We start from the raw sequence: 21697 nt of genomic DNA on the forward strand, positions 1-21697 counted from the left end.
GCATTCCATTACTACCGATTAGAGACTCGTGGCCCATGCTAAATTAATCATATTCTAGACTGGAGCAATGAACCTATTTGAAGCAGCTCATTCGGTACGGAGAAGCCTATGTATGAACAAGGAATGATCAGTTCAACTCCATGTATAACCTAGTCGGTTTTAAGGTGAAGTTTACCCAATTAACCGAATCCAAATACCCCCGGTATTCACTGTTCAAAAGCATACACCACAAACAAGCAACAAGATAAAAGATATGCTATGAAAGCAATAAACCCATCAATTAGAATAACTAATTATCAATATCACGAATATTCTACTGAGAGCTAGATGAACGGGCCCCTGCAGCGCAAATTTCTGAATCCAATACAGAAATAAATTCTTCACTAACATGTTTTGCTACAGAAATCATGTCCAGAATAACACTTGGGTCCAACCCTGCACCGCCCCGTTTGGTCAGTCCACATATCTGATCATGTCTATTCACTGAAACTGAAACGGCAGAGCTCATTTGAGACTCTTCTTCTGCAGTTGTGTCAACGATATAGTGTCGTCCAACCTATACAATGACAAAAGGTAGATGTAAAATTGGATTTCATGATTAGAAGCAATTCAGAGGATAATGTGAACTAGATCCACCTTAGTAAGAGTTACGATGACAGGAACTCCAGATGTATCTAAATGTGAAAACTCTTCATCACTGATGTCAACCTCGGCTTGATCATCGGTGGAGGCATCATACGTTACTTCAACCTTTGGGATACCTGTATTGCTCAAGGCAGCCTACAAAGAAGAAATGAGTCAGATGACAGAACTTTGGTTTGGCTTTCTTTTGAGAATTGCAAGCACCATGATAATGAAAAACTGCAGAATTTTTTTTGAAGGTTGTCCCGGGGAGAAAAACATGTAGAGAACAACAAAAGGTGGTGCAGATTGTTCCACAATAAATGCACTCAGAGGTGGTTGATTCAAGTTCTGATACCGATGAGTGGAACAGCACTATGGTATAAAATTGAGACTCCGATGAATGAAATGAAATGCCATCAGAATGACAAAAAGCAATTGAACTGAATAAGATGTGCCCCTATGCATGTGCATTCACACATCTGTAAGTGTGACCAATGAGGAGTTCATGTAGTTCTACAGATCTATCCCCAATAGAGTCCTTCATAGACGGAGAACACAACTATACCAATTGAACTGAATTTACTTTTCAAGGAAATCTTCAATAGATAGTCTAAAAGACAAAACCAAAATACAGTGTGTGTGTGTGGATGTGTTTCGAAATACTACAATGAAAGATTACCTTAACAGCTGCACCTAATGCATCTAATAGGTCCCCATCTGAACTGACCACAAGTCCGTCAATATATAGGTCCCAACATATTTTCCCATCTAAAACCTTCAGAGAAGAAAGATCAATGCCAGCCCCTGACATATGCAAGTCATTCAGAACATGGTAGAGCAAAAGTGCACAAACATACGCTTTCCAATTAAACAGATGCTGACACCCTATTGAAGGTAGACAGCAATGACATGAAAATTGGTGTCAGCCATAAGTCAAATTTGTATGATCATAGGAACAAAAGGAACAGTTTGACTGCATAACAAACTTATCACTGATTCAACTGAAACAATTAGGCTAATACAAAATCAATTTTAACTGAAGCAGCCCAAGCTGGCTGTGAAACCAACTTTTTACAACATTACAAGATGGTTCAAAACCAATATCAAGATACCTCTATTATTCCTAATTCTTCTTTACAGAAACACAAGCAAAACTTCTTGATATATTCTCAAACATGGACCAAATATGATTGGACCACAGTTCATTTATTTTTCATGATATGGCATCATTTCTAGTCTGCTCTCTGTTTTGGAATCCCTGTTATCTCCTGCATCAGTTTAGTATATAGAACCACTCAAAAGATGGTTTAATTCCTGATCTAAAACCATGCAGTGAGCTACTAGTTATTATTTTAATGAAGTGGCTGGATATCATACACATATATGCAATGATATGTGCTTTTCTCACCTCATTCTCCCATGACTCCCTTCCACTCCCACTCCCACTCCCACTCCCACTCCTAGCTACTGGGAAATATAATGGTACAGTTTAAATGTTACAAACTTTTATGTCCAGCCGAATGGCTAAGACTTAAATAATTTTGTATCAAAGCACTCTGACCGATCACTTTTATTGTTAAACATGTTCACCGAAAAAAAATGCTTTACACTATGCACACAAATTCACGCTCTTTTATCAGCGTGTGTGTACCTGCACCGCTCTTGCCTCCAAGCAAACATCTACGTAGAGCAGCAGATAGTTCCATGGACAATTCTTCACCTCCTCTACCCTAGAGATATCAAGGCACAAAAAATAGAATATGAATAAAAAAGTATAACCTAGAAGATATATCAACTCCAGCTTACAAATATCATGAAAAACATCCTACCCATGATATTCACAATTACATAGATTGTTATAGAAGGGAAGATGAATAAAGAAAGCTGACATGCAAATGATATGATATGGTTGTAGATAAGAATTAAAAAGCCACAGAAAAGACAGCAGCGCTATTCTAAGGAACACTCAAAAAGATCAGAAATTAATAGAATTCATCAAGATCTTATTGCAACATTTAAAAGAAAAAGGTTAAGTGAACAAAAATGTAATACATACAATTTATCTGCAATTTTTAGTGTATCAAAACTTTTACACGCATTGATCAGGTTTCTTTTAATTTTTAAGAAATTTTCATTTTGGACAATTCTATTTTCCGTCATTTTGTCTCAAAGATGTTCACAAAAAATAAAGGTTTTGAAGATATAGAGAGATATATCCTTGCAGAGATAATATCTTGAGCATAACATTCTAACACTAGTTCCAAGTACCTACTCAAATTTACTGCACTTTTATATTGTAATCCAATCACAAAAAGTTGAGGATATTTATACCTTCACCGAACTACAGGAATAAAGCAAAAGTGATAGAACCTTGGGGATATAAGATTTGGTATACAAGAATAAATAGGAGTAGGGATTGTTATTAGTCGTGAGTTTATACATAATGTAGTTGAGGTCCGTACGAAGGGTGATAGGATTTTACTTATTAAATTAGTATTAGGTACGGATATTATTAATATTATTAGTGTTTATGCACCTCAAGTAGGTTTAGATGATTCCATTAAGCGTCAATTTTGGAAAGATTTAGATGGAGTAGTACAAGGAATGTCTTATGGAGAAAAGCTTTTCATCGGCGGTGACCTTAATGGACATGTAGGCATTAGTAGGGATGAATTTGAGAGTATCCATGGAGGCTATGGTATAGGAGAAAGAAACGAAAGTGGAGAAAGGATTTTAGATTTTGGTTTGTCCTATGATATGATCTTAGCAAACACTTGGTTTAGGAAGAGAGAGTCTTACCTAGTAACATTTAAAAGTGGGGTTAATACGAGTCAAATAGATTTTTTCTTACTTAGAAAGAGAGATAGGGGTTGTTGCATCGATTGTAAGGTTATACCGGGAGAAAGTGTAGCTACACAACATAAAGCCTTAATTTTAGATCTTAGAATTAGAAAATGCCGCAAAAGGGATAGACATAGGATAGATCCTAAAATTAAGTGATGGGCACTGAAAGAAGCTAAACAAGGAATGTTTGTAGAGCAGATAGTTAAGGAAGTTGATTGGTGTCTCGAGGAGGATTCAGAAGAAATGTGGAATAAGATAGCGGGTGGCATGAAAAATGTGGCTAAGGAGGTATTGGGTGAGTCTAAAGGCGGTGCACCGCTAGGTAAGGATACATCATGGTGGAACGAAGATGTCAAATTAGCTATTAAGGTTAAAAGAGTGTTATAGAAATCTAAGTAAGAGTCGTGATAATGAGAATTTGGAGAAGTATATGATAGCAAAGAAAGAAGCTAAAAAAGTAGTTCGAAACGCGAGGGATAAGGTATATAAGGAGGTTTATGACAAGTTGGATACCAAAGAAAGCGAGAAGGATATTTATAGGCTTGCAAAGATGAGAGATAGGAAATCGAGGGATCTGGGTATGGTTAGATGTATTAAAGATGAAACACAAAGGGTTTTAGTCAAAGATGAGGAGACTAAGGAGAGATGGAAAGATTATTTTGATAAGCTATTTAATGGAACTCATGCTCAGGATCTTGGAGACTTCTCCATTCCTTTTCATGAGATGAATCGTGACTTCATGCGCAAAATTCAAAAGAAAGAAATTGCAGAGGCTTTGAAGAAAATGAAATCAAGAAGGGCAGTTGGCCCAGATGGTATACCTATCGAGGCTTGAAAATGCTTGGGTGAGAAAAGTTTAGAATGGTTGACAAATCTTTTTAACAAGAGTTGACGGACAAATAAGATGCCTAATGAGTGGAAGAAGAGTACTTTGGTGCCTCTATATAAGAATAAGGGTGATATACAAGATTGCACAAACTATCATGGTATAAAACTCATGAGTCATACTATGAAACTTTGGGAGAGGGTGATAGAGTATAGGTTGAGGAAGGTTGTGAATCAATTTGGTTTTATGCTTGGAAGATCAACTATTGAAGCTATACATCTTCGTAGACAACTTATTGAGAGATATAGAGAGAGAAACAAAGATTTGCATATGGTTTTTATTGATTTGGAGAAGGCATACGATAGAGTACCTAAGGATGTTCTCTGGTAGACAATGATGGAAAAAGGTGTTTCTCTCAAGTACATTAGTATAATTAAAGATATGTACGAAAGAGTAATAACCAATGTCCGCACTTGTGGAGGGGTGACAACCAATTTTCCTATAACGATTGGGTTACATCAAGGATCTGCATTAAGCCCTTTCCTATTTGCTATAGTGATGCATGAGCTTACGAGATTAATTCAAGAAAATGTGTCATGGTGTATGTTGTTTGCTGATGATATTGTTTTGATTGATGAGTCTAGAGTTGGGGTTAATGCTAAGTTAGAATTATGGAGACAGACATTGGAAGCAAGAGGTTTTAAGTTGAGTAAGAGTAAGACAAAATATATGGAATGTCGGTTTAGTAAGCAACGAAGTAGTGATGGGAGTGTAGTGAAGCTTGGTGAGCAAGAAATACCGGTGGATACCTGTTTCAAATATTTGGGATCTATCATTCAAAAGTATGGAGAAATTGATGGAGATGTAAATCATAGGATAAAGGTTGGGTGGATGAAATGAAAAAGTGCAATTGGAGTGTTGTGCGATCGTAGAATGCCATTGCGGTTGAAGGGAAAGTTTTATAGGACGACAATTAGGCCCGCTTTACTATATGGTACGGAATGTTGGGCTGCCAAGAGACATCATATTCAAAAAATGAGTGTAGCTGAGATGTGTATGCTTAGATGGATGTGTGAAAAATACAATAAAAGATAAGATTCGAAACGAGGAGATATGTAAGAAGGTAGGTGTTGTATCCATTGAAAATAAGATGAGAGAGAATCGTTTACGATGGTTTGGATATATTCGGCGAAGGCCTAATGATGCTCCAGTTAGAAGGATAGAGAAATGGGAAAATATATTAGTTAAAAGAGGTCGGGGTAGGCCTAAGAAGACTTGGATGAAGATGATAGGAAAGGATATGAATGCTTTGAACCTCACCGAGGACATGACATTGGATAAAAATGATTGGAGGAGAAGGATTCATGTGGAAGACCCAAAACGATTTTCTTTTTTGGTTCATATCGCCGACCCCAATTGTTTTGAGATGAAGGCGTAGTTGTTGTTGTTGTTGTACTGTAACTACCACCATCATATCAATGATCGAAGTCTATAATTCAGAGAACCAAGTAAAAAAAAACCTACAACACGAGACCACAACACAGATGATTCATAAAGTTAAGACTACCTTATGCTGTTGAGATCCGACAAGAAGACCCAGATCCTGTCTTGGGTCCATGACTGGACCCACTACCCGGATCCGCCAGCTGATTAGTTAAAACCCTTTCCTAGGGTTTTGTGCGAACACAGGAGATTGACTCTACCGCAACTTTTGTCTCCCTCTATTTTTTTTCTATTGCAGCATCTCTTTTTTTCATTCTTTTTTGTTCGTTAGTTCCTTGCAGCCCAACAACTTTCTGTTGAGTTTTTGCTTCCCTTCATTTCTTTAAATTGTGAGCATTGTTAATCATCAAATAAAGTTTTGTTCGGATCCATTGGTCCGAGCCTTTGTGGCTACATATCGATTTTGTGCTATTGTCTGCTGCCCAACTGTGCCTTGAAGAAGCAACCCACAGCAACCCAATGGCAGCATAGTGCCGATCTATTCACAGCAACTCAATCGTCAACGTCGGCACCCACGAGGTTAGTTGTTCTCCCTTTCTCGTTGCATCAATTGGTATCAGAGCCTAGGGCTCCCCTCCCTCGAGCGTGATGTCTCAAGAAACGAGGGTTGATCCGGCAAGTGGCAAGGAGCGAGAGGAACACAGCGTTGAGGATCCGGTGCTGCGAGTGCTGGACATGGTGACTAAAATTCAAGAGAATCTTTAGCGTGTCAGCAAAGAGGTCGTGGGTATATCGAAACCGCCCGCCAGCAGGTCACGAGGTACATTTCTAGTCTCCGTCCTGCTATTTCTGATGACTTTAGTTGTATCACAGTTGAGACATTAGATCAGGCAAGCAGTTATGCCATGAATGTCGAGGAAAAGCTGAAAATGAGGCAAGAATATAGGACCGCCCGTAGTGAACCATCCAGTCGACCTAAGTCGAGTTTCCCAACCAGGGGAGCTTGAGGAGGACCTAAAGCTTAAAGCAGACTTTAGCAAACCTAACCAGTCAGGACCAACCTTCCATACCCGGTCCAAAGCCAAACCTAATGAGTCGACCATTCGTAGTTTTAGGTGTCAGGAGTTAGGACACGTCGCGTCTAAGTGTCCCACTGTGAGCAAGAACACTCATCTTGTTGAAGGTATTGTAGAATCAGCATCAGAGAGTGAGAGTGAATCTTCGGTCGAGGATGAGGATGAGAGGGGAGTCGTAGAGTTTGATGGCAATGTTGAAAATTTATTGTCCATCCGTCATGTTTTGACCGCACCCCGCAAGTCGACCCCTACAAAATGATTGCGAAACAACATTTTTAGAACTCGGTGCAACTGTGAGGGTCACGCATGTGATGTTATTATCGACACTGGTGCTTGTGAGAATATGGTGTCCGAGAGCGTTGTATCAACCTTGAACCTGAAAACCGAGAAATTGTCCCAACCATACAAGATAGCGTGGTTCAAGAAAGGAAACGAGGTTCCCATCACCCAGCATTGTTTAATTTGATTCTCCATGGGGGGAGCATTACCACAATGAGGTGTGGTGTGATGTAGCCCCCATGAGTGTGTGTCACATTCTGTTGGGGCGTCCTTGGCAGTTTGATCACAAAACCATTCACAATGGGCACAAGAACACATATTCCTTCCTTTTTAAGGGTCATAAGATCGTCCTTCTCCCTATCAAGGAGATCGGTTTTCCCACCGTGGATAAGCCTGAGCGAGTCCCCAGGCTTGCGGGCCTATCGTACCGGCCCTTCTTGAACCATTGTCAGGAAGATGGCTATTGTTATGCCCTGGTGGCGAAGCCGTTGATGAGTTCGTCTGTGTCCATTCCCGCGGACGTTGCCCCTCTTATAGAGGGGTTTAGCGACATTATGCCGGATGACCTGCCGGATAGATTACCTTCGACGAGGGTAGTCCAGCATGCCATTGATTTTGTGTCGGGATCGAGCCTCCCCAACCTCCCCGCATATCGCATGAACCCATCCGAGCATGCTGAGTTATTGCGGCAGTTCCAAGAGTTACTGCAAAAGGGCTTTATTCGCGAGAGTGTTAGCCCTTGTGCAGTACCTGCCCTGCTCATTCCCAAGAAAGATGGGTCCATGCGCATATGTGTTGATAGTCGTGCGATCAATCGCATAACGGTCAAATACCGTTTTCCCATTCCCCGTTTGGATGATATGTTTGATATGTTTTCTGGTGCCTCCATTTTCTCTAAAATAGATTTAAAAAGCGGGTATCACCAGATTCGTATACGGGAGGGGGATGAGTGAAAAACGGCATTCAAAACACGTGATGGGCTATATGAGTGGTTAGTCATGCCATTTGGGTTATCTAATGCCCCAAGTACTATCATGAACATGATGACCCAAGTGTTGCGTCCATGTATAGGGAAGTTTGTCGTTGTCTATTTTGATGATATTTTGATTTATAGTTCGTCTTTGTCTGATCATTTGAGTCACCTGCGTCGGGTCTTAGAAATTTTGAGAGAAAAACTGTATGTCAATGCAAAAAAGTGTGAGTTCATGACGTCCAGTGTCGTATTTCTAGGTTTTATAGTGTCTTACGATGGAGTTAAAGCCAATCCTGCAAAGGTCCGTGCGATCGTAGATTGGCCTACCCCAAAGACTATCAGAGAGATCCATAGTTTCCACGGGTTAGCTACTTTCTACCGTCGTTTTGTGCAAAATTTCAATACCCTCATGGCCCCTATCACAGAATGCCTAAAAGGTACTAGTTTCCATTGGACTCCTGCCGCAGGAAAAGCCTTTACGATCATGAAAGAAAGAATCACTAGTGCCCCTATCTTAGCTCTTCCTGATTTCAATGCAGTCTTTAAGGTTGAGTGTGATGCCTCTAAAGTGGGAATTAGGGCCGTCTTGAGTCAAAATCGCCGACCTGTTGCTTTCTTTAGTGAGAAGCCGACTCAGGCCAAGTGCCAGTATTTCACTTATGATGAGTTATATGCCATTGTACAAGCCCTTCGTTATTGGAGGCATTATCTCATTTATAAGGAGTTTGTCTTGTACACGGATCATGAGGCATTGAAGTACCTAAATAGTCAGAAGAAGCTAAGTGCTTGTCATGCCAAGTGGGTCAGCTTCTTGCAAGAGTACACCTTCACGATTCGTCATCAATCGGGTACTCTGAAGAAGGTGGTTGACGCTCTTAGTAGAAAAAACAGCCTTCTGTTGACCATGTCAGTGCAGGTCATTGGGTTCGAGCAGTGCAAGGAGTTATACCCGACGGACCCTGATTTCCAGCAAGTCTGGGAAGGGTGCATCTCCTCAGATCGCACTATCGACCACCGTTTTAGTATTCATAATGGTTACCTCTTTTGTGAGAACAAGTTATGTGTGCCTGATTTCTCCCTTAGGCTTCAATTGATTTCCGAATTACATGTGGGAGGGTTAGCTGGGCATTTTGGACATGATAAGACGTTCGCTCTGTTAGATGAACGATACTTCTGACCCAAAATGCGCAAAGATGTTGTCAAGTTCATTCAAGGTTGTCATGTGTATTAAGTGTCTAAGAGTCATCGTCAGAATAGTGGTCTGTATACTCCGTTACCCATCCCTGAGCAACCGTGGGAGCACGTGTCCATGGATTTTATCGTGGGCCTTCCCAGAACTCCATGTCGTTTTGATTCAATTTTAGTCGTTGTTGATCGGTTCTCCAAAATGACTATTTTTGTCCCATGTAAGCGAACCACTGACGCCTCATTAGTAGCTTCCTATTACTTCAAGGACATCGCCCGCTTCCATGGGTTACCCCGCACGATCACCTCCGATCGTGACACGCGCTTTATGAGCCCTTTTTGGAAATCGTTATGGGCTTTATTGAAGACCAAACTTCAGTTTAGTAGCGTGTATCACCCTCAAACCGATGGCCAAACCGAAGTTGTCAACCGCACCTTAGGAAACCTGGTACGGAGTCTAGTGGGGGAGAATGTCAAAACTTGGGACCTCGTTTTGCCTCAAGCCGAGTTCGCATATAACAATTCCATCAACCGGTCTACAGGCACATCCCCGTTCCATGTGGTTTATGGCCGGTCACGCACCCATGTAGTAGACCTAGCACCTGTATCTAGCGTTCCAAACCCAACTCCAGACGCATTTGACGTCGTCGAGTACATGCGTGATATCCACAAACAAGTCCGAGCCAAACTTGTTGAGAGCTACGAATCCTACAAGACTTTCGTCGACCAAGGTCGCCGTGATGTCCAATTTCAAGTCGGTCAGCTAGCATGGGTTTACTTGCGTCCAAAGCGTTTTCCAGTAGGCACCTACAACAAGTTGAGTCCTAAGAAGTACGGCCCATTCAAGGTTCTTCGACAATTGGGCCCGAATGCCTACCTCCTTGAGCTGCCCGATGATTGGCATATTTCGCCTATTTTCAATGTGTCTGATCTTTATGATTACTGTGGAGACAACAAGTCTTCAGAGATGATTTCTTTCCAACCAGGGGAGAATGATGCAGTGCAGGATGGACCCAGGTCCATACAGTCTGACCCAGGCAGCGGACCCGATTTGCATGAAGGGATTGAGGATCGGACCCATGCAGTGGATCCGATCCAGAACGTGGTACCGAGACATGGGGAAGTGGTTCCCTTGCGTACCTACTCCAGACGAGTACGAGGCGCTCCGACCCAGACGACCCATATCTGACAAGAAGAAGACCCGGATCCTGTCTCGGGTCCATGACTGGACCCACGACCCGGATCCACCAGCTAATTAGTTAAAACCCTCTCCTAGGGTTTTGTGCGAACACAAAAGATTGACTCTACCGCAGCTTTTGTCTCCCTTTATTTTTTTTTCTATTACAGCATCTCTTTCTTTCATTCTTTTTTGTTCGTTAGTTCCTTGCAGCCCAGCAACTTTCTGTTGAGTTTTTGCTTCCCTTCATTTCTTTAAATTGTGAGCATTGTTAATCATCAAATAAAGTTTTGTTCGGATCCATTGATCCGAGCCTTTGTGGCCACATATCGATTCTGTGCTATTGTCTGCTGCCCAACCGTGCCTTGAAGAAGCAACCCAATGGCAGCATAGTGTCGATCCATTCACAGCAACTCAATCGTCAACGTCGGCACCCACGAGGTTAGTTGTTCTCCCTCTCTCGCTGCATCACAATACTTTTTTTTCTGTTTCTTAGCTATGAAGTGACCCTGATTCTTAAGCCTCTATTGGTTAGCTCCACCTGAATAAAATCTCAAACCTCTTTCCATTTTCTATCTAGGGTTGAAAAGAAACAACACACCACCTAAAGTATCCCTGACAATATGGTAGGGTCGGTGACCTCCTTACACTGGATCTTAATATTCTATCTTCTCAGTTTCTGATGTTTAGGGCCGAGCACGAACAATGCACCACCTTAGTATCCTTGATAACATGATAGGGTGATAATTAAAGAGCATTGTGGAAACCCTATTAGACAAAAGTGGTTCTACATGCTTTTATCTAGTATTTTCAAAATTCCAATATTTTAGGGAGAGATCAAATTCACAATAGTTGGTGGTAAATAGGTAATGATAACCTCAAAATCTTCTTTGTCCTAAATAATCTTAAGCTCCACACTCCAATCACTACTACTATTCCTCAAAAGTTGCATGCGAAAGTGAGTTCATTAAAATTTACAAAACCTAGTGCAATATATGAAAGATGTGAACATAAATAAATGATGTCTAACACATCAATTTCTCCTGTTCTTTGTCTTAAAGCTTTCAGAATTTCTTGATTCAGCTCTGTTGAGATGACTTCCTAATGTTTCAAAAGGCAACTTGAATAAAATGCTAATGAATACCCACATGGTTTGATATATGTATGTTCCCCGTTTTGAAGGGAATTATCCCCAAAACGTAGTTTACTTAGTAGATGTATTGGAATGTGTGGCTGTGGCTTATTATATTTTGAACTGAATTCTCGGGCATGCATTTTACTATCATAATGTATGCACTTTTGCCATTTAACATCATAAGTAGTTAACAGGTTTTATCCTTCTTTCTTTAGTGATGGATATCAATCTGTTTCTGTGATATTGAGGTGGTGTGCAACATATAACCCCACTAGATAAAGTTATAAACCTCTAGCAAGGTAGCTTATCTAAAAAGAAGAGAAACTTACTCCCACATGCCAAAACTCTATATCTAGGTTGATACATGACTCAATAGGTGTCCAAATTTATGAAAAATTGAAGTAAAATAAATATGAATATCCCCTCCTACCTCAAACATTGGGGCTGCTGTGGGGCTACACTCCAAAAAAAAGACAATTTTTCCTTTGTCAGGTTGAGATATGCTAGGCTTTCCAAGTTCAGCCTGCAAGAAAAACAAATGTCAAGCAATAGGTCACAAGTAGAGCAACACACCTATGCAAATCATCTTATACTAACTGACCTTACAAAAGACAACCAAATAGAACTAATAGAATATCTATATTAACACAAAAAAAAAGAAACATAATTCATCAATAACTAAGAAAACTCATTCATGTCTCTTACTTTATTCAAAAGGGATGGAATAGTGATCCCATTTTTTTATAAGGACAATATACTTGGTGAAACTCGGAGCAGGAAGAGAACAAAAATATCAAAATTCAAGTCACATTTGAGTTCACAAGTTACCTTTACACTGACAATTACGTCTGTTGAACCGATTCGAACCCTTGCTGAACCATTTGCCTGCGTTGTTACAGCAAACCAACAAAAGGAAAAAACCCTTCAATTGAGAAACACCCACTAATGAAACATAAAAGAGTGAAAGGGGCAACCCTCAATTTTCATCATTTTTTTCTGTAGATTCAGTCATGTAGATAGAGGAGAGAGGAGAGTGCCTGAGGAATGACTCCGGTTTCAATGGAGATGGGGCGGTAGTGCAACCTCCTCCGCCCATCGGAACGCAGATCCTGCTCGATCCCACCTCTGATAAAATGCTTCTCCCCGTTAGACAACCCCACCATCCCTAACCAAGAAGGGAGAGAGAGAGAGAGAGAGAGAGGTTTCTGTTAAACTCTTTACCCTAAAACGTCTTCGGGAACAACATAAACCAATGTATCTTTTGTAAATAATTCGTTCATACCTTTTTTGCCACCTGTAAATGTAACAATTTTCTGCCGTGTTTGATTCACAGAACAGTTCGTTCAGAACAACTGGTAGATGACAAGCTTGTGTCAAGACAAACTTGTGTTGAGCAAGCTGTCCTTAACCAATTCCTGTCTAGTGTTTGAGCTGACAGGACAATTCATCATGAAAAAATAAATCTTTGGTTGAGCTGACAAGAAAGCTTTGTTTACATGAATGCACACTTTCAAAACTTTGGTTTTCTAAATACACCACGGTAATCTTTCAAATTATAACATTTGCAATCAAGAAGCTAACACAAAGTCTAGACAGCCTATCTATTTCATAAATTATAACATTTGCAAAACTAAAATTTAAAAGATCTAATGCACCTCATTGAATGAAAATATGAGTAGGAAGCACTAACTTCTTGACAGCCACGCATCGGGTCTACAAATTTTGTAAATATAAAAAAGGCTTGACAAAATACATAACATTTTAAAACAAAATTATCACCAACTGATATTTCCATCATTAACATCAAATTTATGAGGACTCATTTCATAAGGCTTGGTAAAGTTCTTGAGATAGGCCACTTTTACATTGTTAGTCATCCCATACGAATCACAACTATCTCAAAGACCTAGATCACAAGAATCAGCTCAGTCCTAGCAACAATCACAATTGGAACCAAGACTCCTTCAATCACCCAATAAAGTTTACGACTAGGTAGCTCACATTAGCATGACACTCTTGTTCATGATAAGTGACTAACCAATATTTATAGAATTTTGAGGAGGGAGGTTAATCTTGTCTTTTTGAAAGTATGCAAAGTTAAAAAATAAGGAAAAACATATTTAAGCATGAAAAATATGCCATCTTTAAAAATCAGTCTCAAGGACATAGCAGTCTCAATTAATATTTCAATGATCTGTTTTATATTTCTTTGGAAGATGGAAAAAGGCCTCCCTTTTCTACTCGTAAATGAATTTAGACACTAACAAAAAATTTCACAGAAAGGCAGTTACCATTGATCAAAATTAGAAGAAGAAGAACCATTAAAATTAATGGGCATGAAGTTCTGCCCTTGGTGACTATCAGGTTTTATTTATTGATCAAGGTCTAGCATCCAGACCATAGTTGGCGACCCCGGCGACTCGACTCGGGAATTGCCCGAGTCGACCCGGATCGGACCCCAACTGGGTCACTGATTCAGGATTGCCAATCCGCATGCCTCTTATGTGTTTTCTTAATGCATTTTGTGATTTTAATGCATAATTCCCATAAAAGAATACTTGTTATGAAGAATTATATGCTTTTAAATCATAAATATTAACAATTATGTATAGTTGAATACTTATATAGCTTAGTCATTGATGTCATGTGCTAAATTTAGTGATTATGCAATATGAATTTTGATTTTTTCCATATCTTAACACTAGAAAATAAATAGTCCTAACTCATCCAAGTTACAGAGTCGACCCGCTGACTAGCGGGTCAAGGGTTGGGCAATCCAACTCCGAGTCACGAGTTTGCCAACTATGATCTAGATGCCATACCACATGCATGTTCGTACTTCACACATGTCTATGTGCTTATGCAATATCCCACTAAACTTAGCTTTGAAAATGTGCATAGACGCATGTATACTTCCATCACACGACACATGTGAGTACAGTTACAACACTAGTAAACAAACCTCAGCGCGATTGCCATACGGCAAATTGTAGAAACATACTCAATATTGTATACAAGTTACATAAATACCAAAAATTTCAAAACTTTGACTGTTCCCTATCATTTCTGCTAGAATCTTAACATCAAATTTTCTACTTTTCACTTGAAAAAGAACTTCAAATAAAGAAACTAAATCCAAATAGTTCTCAGAGCATACATTCACAACCACCTCAAGCATCAAACTAGAACTGCTATTCAACAACAAGTACTTTGACTTAAAATAAAAAATGCATACAGTAACACTCAAAATGGATAGAGAAATGAAAACATAGGATTCTGTGAACATAATCTCTCTCAGGCATTTTGTCAAATAGTTGATCTGTAACTTCTCACTCCCAAAATACCTACAAAGAATAATCAACGGTCAAAGAAAAAACCATTCACACCAACCTCAAGCATCAAACTAAAATTGCTGTACAACAAGAACTACTTTCTCAAGTAAAAAGACACACATAGTAACACTCAAAATGAGTAGAGAAAAAAAACATGGGATTCCATGGACGCAATCTCTTTCAGGCATTTCATCAAACAGATCGACAACTTCTCACTACCCAAAAGACCCATCAAAAATAACCACAGCGGTCAAATAAAAAACTGTCAATCTGCTCAACCTTAGCCTGTCCATCAACAACGGAAGCTGATAACACAAAACTATGTTGAATCATCTTACCAAGTACTGTGGATGGCAGATTGATGTTTGATTGGAGATGCAAATAGGCCTGCTGATTAGAGGGGCGAAGAGAAGAAGGAAGTTGGTCATTTGAGGCAGAAAACAGAGAGATCACCGGCCGGAGATGGCACTCAATGCCGGAAATGACCATGAGAGACGCCCGGAGGTAACGAGGTTGGATGCACTCGATTAAATATATTTTCAATTCCAATATCATATATAAGAAGTATCAACTATCAACCATCAATCATCAAAATGACAGTGGGCAAAGATGCGAGTATAGTTGCAGCATGCCAACAAAATGACAGTGGGTAAAGATGCTTCTTTATAGGAGTTTCAATGTAATTAGACATAGGTGATAATCCGATCAACAAGCAGTACATCATAGCATGAGGAAGTATCATTTTCAACAAGAAAAAAGGGAAAAGGATGAAAAGAAATGACCAAAATCTTAGAACAAAACCCACACAAATTAGAAGCAAAATAGGAAGCAACCATTCACAATTTTGAAAGCCACACTTACGCTAGAGAGAGAGAGAGAGAGAGATTAACATCCTGTCCCATTCATGCAAGTCTTCCACGAACACTTTTGCAAGTGGTTGAGTTTTTCAAATTGCAAACCACGGTTGCAACTAGCATGGCAAGATCCACCAGTATTTACCCAAAACCTGTCATAACTCTTCTTCATGTTATGTAAAACTTCACAACTCATCTTATTTTTGTGGACAAGTAGGTGCATCAAAAAATCGTTTTTCTGCATAATACTATCACCCAAATCATACCATTTTTTTGGAAAAGAAAACAGACTCTAACAATAGCAAGAAAATCACCAATGTTTTCGCTCCGATCATATACTTCTAGGCAAAACTAAAACTGGTCATGAAATGAAGATCCATAAAGGGAGAAGGCCCCATCACTCTCGTACTAACCAACAACTTAAATGAGATAATGCTTTGTTTCTGTTGGTTCTTCACCGAATCAATGGCAGTAATAACAGAGAGAGAGTGTGTGTGTGTGTGTTGGGACTTACCGGTCAGTTACCGCACCGCTTCCACCCTCCGACGCCGCACGCAGACACGCTACACAGGAAAACCTCACCGGTAGCCACTAGGGTTCCGTCGTTGAGAGGCACAGAAAGGAGAAAGGAGAAAGGAGAAAGGAGAAAGGAGAAAGGTTTCGTCGTCGGGCAAGGGGTGGGGGTGCGGGCAGGGTGTCTTGTTAAAAACCCAAGAAAAAAGAAACACAAAGGAAAAATCAAATGTTAATTTCGCGAGAAATTAAAAATACCGAGATATTATCGAGATAAAAAGTCACAAAAAGATAATTTCGCAAGAAATTCAATTTCTCGCCAAATAACGAAGTTTTTATCGTTTCCTGAATTTCAAGCGATTTTTTCATGAAAATATCGGCATACGCAAGAAGAATCTATAATACCCAAAAAATATAGTAAATATATAAATAACACAAAATAAGCATTTTGGGTTAAGATCACGCATTCAAAATGTGATTTTCAAAATAGGTGAACATATCACCTTTGCTAATTTCAACATAATATTTGGCCATTAATTAAAGATCACCAATTGATAGGGGGGGCATCACGAGCTCAAAACCCATGGGGGCGTCCCCTGCCGCAACCTCAAAGTTGGGTGTGCTCCTCAGTGGCAAGGACACTTACCCAACAGAAGGCCTGCTAATGTTCAGTTGCTGAGTAACGGAGGGGTCTTCTCTTGGCCTAACTAAAAAAACAAAAACTAAATGAATAAATAGATAAATAATGAAGAAAACAAGAACTCTAGACTTAAAGCGCAGTCCAACCCAATCCCACACAAGCCACAAGCTCTTAGTCAACCTGCCAAAATCCTCTGCACCTATGCGTGCTCTTAGTAATAATAATGTATTTGAAGAATTTTGAATTAACTAACCTTAAAGAACACTTTCTTAATTTGTTGGAATGTTTCCTATTGTAAGTGGACATTGGTACTCGCTAGCTGTTGGATATTGGTAAATTTTATTTCCTCAAGACCTGAACTCATTTGGGTAGCATCTATGCAAGTCATTCCACTACTACCAAAATTTGAACACAGTTGATTCTATAAATTAGTTATCATTAAAGTAATTTGAATATGATCTCTCTCTCTCTCTCTCTCTCTCTCTCTCTCTCTCTCTCTCTCTCTCTCTCTCTCTATATATATATATATATATATATATATATATATATATATATATATATATATATATATATGTGTGTGTGTGTGTGTGTGTGTGTGTGCATATATACACACAAGCATGAGGGAGAGAAAAATGATTAACAGCTTCTTGTATCATGCAATTGCATTTGATCGTATCTTGAAATATATAATTGTATTAAAATGAAACCAAAAAGTACTTAAGGACACATCATTTCTTAATTGCAATGGTTTTAAATTGATTTATAAACAACAAAATTGTGCTTCGCTATAGCTGAGAATAAGAAAAAAAAACTACCAAAAGTTTCTCCATCAAACAAGATGAATAGTTTCTACAGCAATCCCTTGTTGTACATGAAAATCGATGAAATAATATAGCCAACATTACAGATTTTACTTGGGTTCAGATCCCAAAAGGGGTACTTGTCATCTTGGCCATAAGGTAGAATAGGATATTCTCTTGAATAATTCCCTAAGAGAATACGTGGAACGAATGTTTGAAAGAGATGAGAACTTGGCAAGTTTGCCAATTTCTCCACCAAGACGCAATTTAGTAAGGCGTCTCCAAGTGGCAAAGGGTTGTTTAAACTTGGCAGTCTTTATATACTCCAAACTACAATAAAGTTCAGAAAAAGAAAACCTATATATACATCATATTTGAACATCCAAAAGAGCCAAAGAAAACTAGGAAGAAGATATGGAGAGAAGCAAGAAAGGAGATAAGAAGCAAGGATACACTGCACATGCAAGACCATCCTCATTTCCACAACCAAGTGTCTCAAGTTTCAGTAGATCTCAAGGTGAGACTAGTGACCCTCACTCAACCTAGCTAGTCCTCTTATGTGCGTGTTTAATCTCTTTTTGTCACAAAATTATCTTTATTTAGATGGTCTATCTGGCTTAATATGATTAATTACAAGATATCTATTCTCACATTTAAAGAAATTTGTTACTATTGTTGTTCGTTTTCTGTCGAATAATTTGTTTTACAAATATTGTTGATGGCGTCTAGCTTATTCATGCATTTTTTGTGAGGATCTCTCTCTCTCTCTACGTGTGCATGAAGTGATATTCCTTCTCCTTTTATTTGTTCACTTGTTGATTTTCTAGGGCCATGTTGCAACAACTAATTAGTGAACCATCCAGTGTAAGTTGCTCATGTTACATCCAGTAATATACAATGATCTCTTGAAATTTAACTACTTGTATTTTAAAATGACAAGCATTTCATCAAAAGGGATCCGTGGCGCAATGGTAGCGCGTCTGACTCCAGATCAGAAGGTTGCGTGTTCGATTCACGTCGGGTTCAAAGCCCCGATCCTTTCATCCCTAGTTCTTTTTTTTATTCCTCAGAAAAAGAATGTAAAAACTGTTTTTACGCCTAACTAAGATGAAGCTTACAACATAATTATGTGGCCCCAACCCTATGGTTTATTGGAATCTCGAACACTATAAATCAAGCCCCACAAGGTTTCCTCACTGCTTCATAATGTTCTTTTAAAACCTTTTTCTTCCTGTAGAGTGCTTCACATAGTGCTATAGATCAAAATTAAAAAATTCCTGTTATTGGTTAAGTTGTTGTTATTACACCTGTATCTAGTTTTAATGAAACCCCATAGAAGAAAGTAATCACCTCACCTGTGTGTCCAACTCAATGAAAGAAAATACTTGTTCTACTACACAAGCACCTTTTGTTCTCTGGTCTATAGCAGTAGCTAGCTCCTCTAGCTATTTCTTGATTTCTAAATGTACAGAAACTTTGGTTAGTTAGAAAAGAGTGGGTTTCTGTTTGTAGCTTATAAATAGCGGTATTTGCTTACAAAAGATATATCTTAAGCGAACTCAACTATTACAGGTTTGTCCACTTGGTCAAGTATTTCATTTATATAATCAAAGTTACATTTTTCTCAACAGCTCTAAAATTGCAGCTAAATGTTAACTAATTGTAGAATTTTGGTTAGTGCCTAGTTAATTAATTATTAAAAGTGGCTTTCAAATATCATTTTATGGTGAGTATGGTGAAAAAAAAAAGACTCGTTTTTTTTACTGTGCCAAATTCAAAGAGTAAATTGAATTCATTCATTTGGAATCCTAGCAGCGCCACCACCCCCACCCCACCAAACAAAAATCAAGGATTCATGTGCCAAAAGAAAAAAAAAGTTTTTATTGACGTGTGTCTTGACATAGACTTTGATAAGAATCCCTAATTTTTTCATCATGTCATTAGAGGTTACACTTGACTCATTTCGCATTGTTATATTGACCTATAAAATACTTGTGTGACTCTGTCCACTACTAGTAAAAAACCCGCCACCTGAATCAATTGAGAAAGCATTTTTAATACAAGTTAACTTAATCTCTTGTAAAACCTACTTGATAATTAAAGACCAATAATTGTAAATCCATTTATTTGCTATTTATAATTTTTTTTTAGAGAAAGAAAATAGATATTATTCTCATAGTAAGAATCAGTTACAACATTGAAGAAGTTTCAACATGTAGCGGAGGGAATACAGTTGGGAGTAAAATGGGCAGGGGTGATATTTGCCATTTGTAATTAGCATCAATAACGGTGGATGTTCTCCAAAATACATAATATAAGATAAAAAATTTACAGTCATTTTAACTCAAAGCACAAGGTTTTGAAGAGAATGAAAGAAGTAAAAGACTTGGTGTGTGTGTGTGTAAATTAAGAGTTCAATTCGATTATTCAATCAATTCCTTCGAATTACCTTTTCTAACACACATCTTGACCAAAAAAAACAAGCAGGAGCAGCATCAAGGGAGCTACTGGAGCAGCTCATGCCAATGCAAGACATAACCAGAATCATGCAAAACTGCCTCCCTGCTCATGCCAAGATCTCAGGTGGGGCCAAGAGGGCCATCCAAGAGTGTGTGCTTGGGTTCATCTCCTCAGTCATCAGAATGGCCAATGAGCACTGCAGGCAGCAGCAGCGGCAGATGGTCACAGGGGATGACTTGCTCATGGCTCTCAAGAGGCTGACACTGAGTGAGTACGTTCAACCATTGAGTGCCTACCTTGACAAGCTCCGACAGATGGATCTGCTTGCCATGGAGTCGGGAACAACCAGTGGCGGCTGTGGGACCCATGAGATGGATGATAGTGAGGAAAGTGAAGGTGGTGGTGAGCCCTTTGCTTGATTTGCATGTTCCATGCAAAACAAGAATAGCAGTCTCCATAGTCATTTAGTTAGAGAGAGAGAGAGAGAGAGAGAGAGAGAGAGAGAGAGAGAGAGAGGTGTTGATCTAAGTCTTAATAGCGTGAAGTTTGTGATTGTGTGTGTGTCAAATATAAGTAAATTTGAAAGATAATTGTGTCAATATTGGAGTTTACAATTAGCAGTAGCAATGATACATTTTTCTTTCTTTGTTTTTTATTTTCTACAACTGCCATACACGTGAACAATTTGATTGGCTTTAGTATAGAAGCTGTAAGGATGCATGGCACGTATCCCCAGGGAGTAGGGGAAAACAGGTCGGATACTGACCATATCATGCAAGATCCAAATCTGAGTCCAGAATGCAAAGAGTAGATCTGAATGTGATCAATCTAGATCCAAGACATATCTGATGAAGCTAGTGTTGAATCCGGATTGAAAAAATGTGGTAATCCAGCAAAAAATGATTAAAAGCAAGTTGGTCACATGTAAAAAAAATAAATGAGATCAGACTTTGATCCAAACCTGAACTAGATCTGATTACTGTTCCAAATCCACTCCGAATCATGAAAATAATCTGATTTAGCAAATACAAATATAATCCAAACACACATTCACATCTTATAAATATTCGAATCTGAAAATAACATGTCACATTCAAATCGGATATCTGATTGTATCTTAATTCTTTGGTCTGACAGCCTCGTTGAAGAGCCACCAATTCATCTCCTCATTGTGCTAATCAAAAGATGTAGTGCATATTGTTATGATCTGTTTCTACAGCACCATCCATCAGTCCCATTAATATCTACCACTAAGCTGTTGGTAAAAGTGCTTAGTGGCAGTAACATAAATGCCATAGCGATGTTGGTATAGGCCACTTTGCTAAGCTGGAGTTATGCCCAAAACTAGTGGAAATTTAAGCTTTCTGCACCAGTCGTCCTCCCACACCTTCCGACCATAGATTTGTTGTTGTCTTATTGTTCAGACCGATAGGTGTGTATATCCGCCTGAGCCCCCGATGCCTTACTGTTTAAGTGGAAATTTAAGCAATATGATTTTTTAAATTCAATAAATTTTGGCCTTTTTATAGCCGTTGA

At 39.0% G+C, this 21697-nt stretch overlaps 1 protein-coding gene and 1 non-coding gene across 4 annotated transcripts; one reads left to right on the forward strand and one right to left on the reverse strand.

Annotated features, from left to right (window-relative positions):
• Positions 1–254: 254 nt before the first annotated feature.
• On the reverse strand, positions 255–16352 carry LOC149838382 (uncharacterized). 3 transcript variants are annotated; one of them, XM_090006565.1, is made up of 9 exons: positions 16263–16352; positions 12845–12993; positions 12600–12727; positions 12391–12447; positions 11993–12085; positions 2276–2354; positions 1304–1428; positions 637–780; positions 255–556 (listed from the first exon to the last, which is right to left on the reverse strand). In XM_090006565.1, exons 3-9 carry the CDS (start codon positions 12723–12725, stop codon positions 314–316), a joined length of 867 nt encoding a protein of 288 aa, XP_089862691.1. In that variant the 5' UTR covers positions 12726–12727; positions 12845–12993; positions 16263–16352; the 3' UTR covers positions 255–313. The 3 variants fall into 3 exon arrangements, with proteins under 3 accessions (XP_089862691.1, XP_089862689.1, XP_089862690.1); XM_090006563.1 differs by lacking the exon at positions 12845–12993 and having other exon boundaries at positions 16263–16295; XM_090006564.1 differs by lacking the exon at positions 16263–16352 and having other exon boundaries at positions 12845–13385.
• Positions 16353–18655: 2303 nt separating this feature from the next.
• TRNAW-CCA (transfer RNA tryptophan (anticodon CCA)) lies at positions 18656–18727 on the forward strand. The gene has a single exon. It is a non-coding gene; the product is annotated as a tRNA-Trp (tRNA).
• The last annotated feature ends 2970 nt before the right edge of the window (positions 18728–21697 follow it).

The sequence above is a fragment of the Nuphar pumila genome, chromosome 5, assembly GCF_984573655.1.
Source record: "Nuphar pumila chromosome 5, dmNupPumi1.hap1.1, whole genome shotgun sequence".
NCBI lineage: Eukaryota > Viridiplantae > Streptophyta > Magnoliopsida > Nymphaeales > Nymphaeaceae > Nuphar > Nuphar pumila.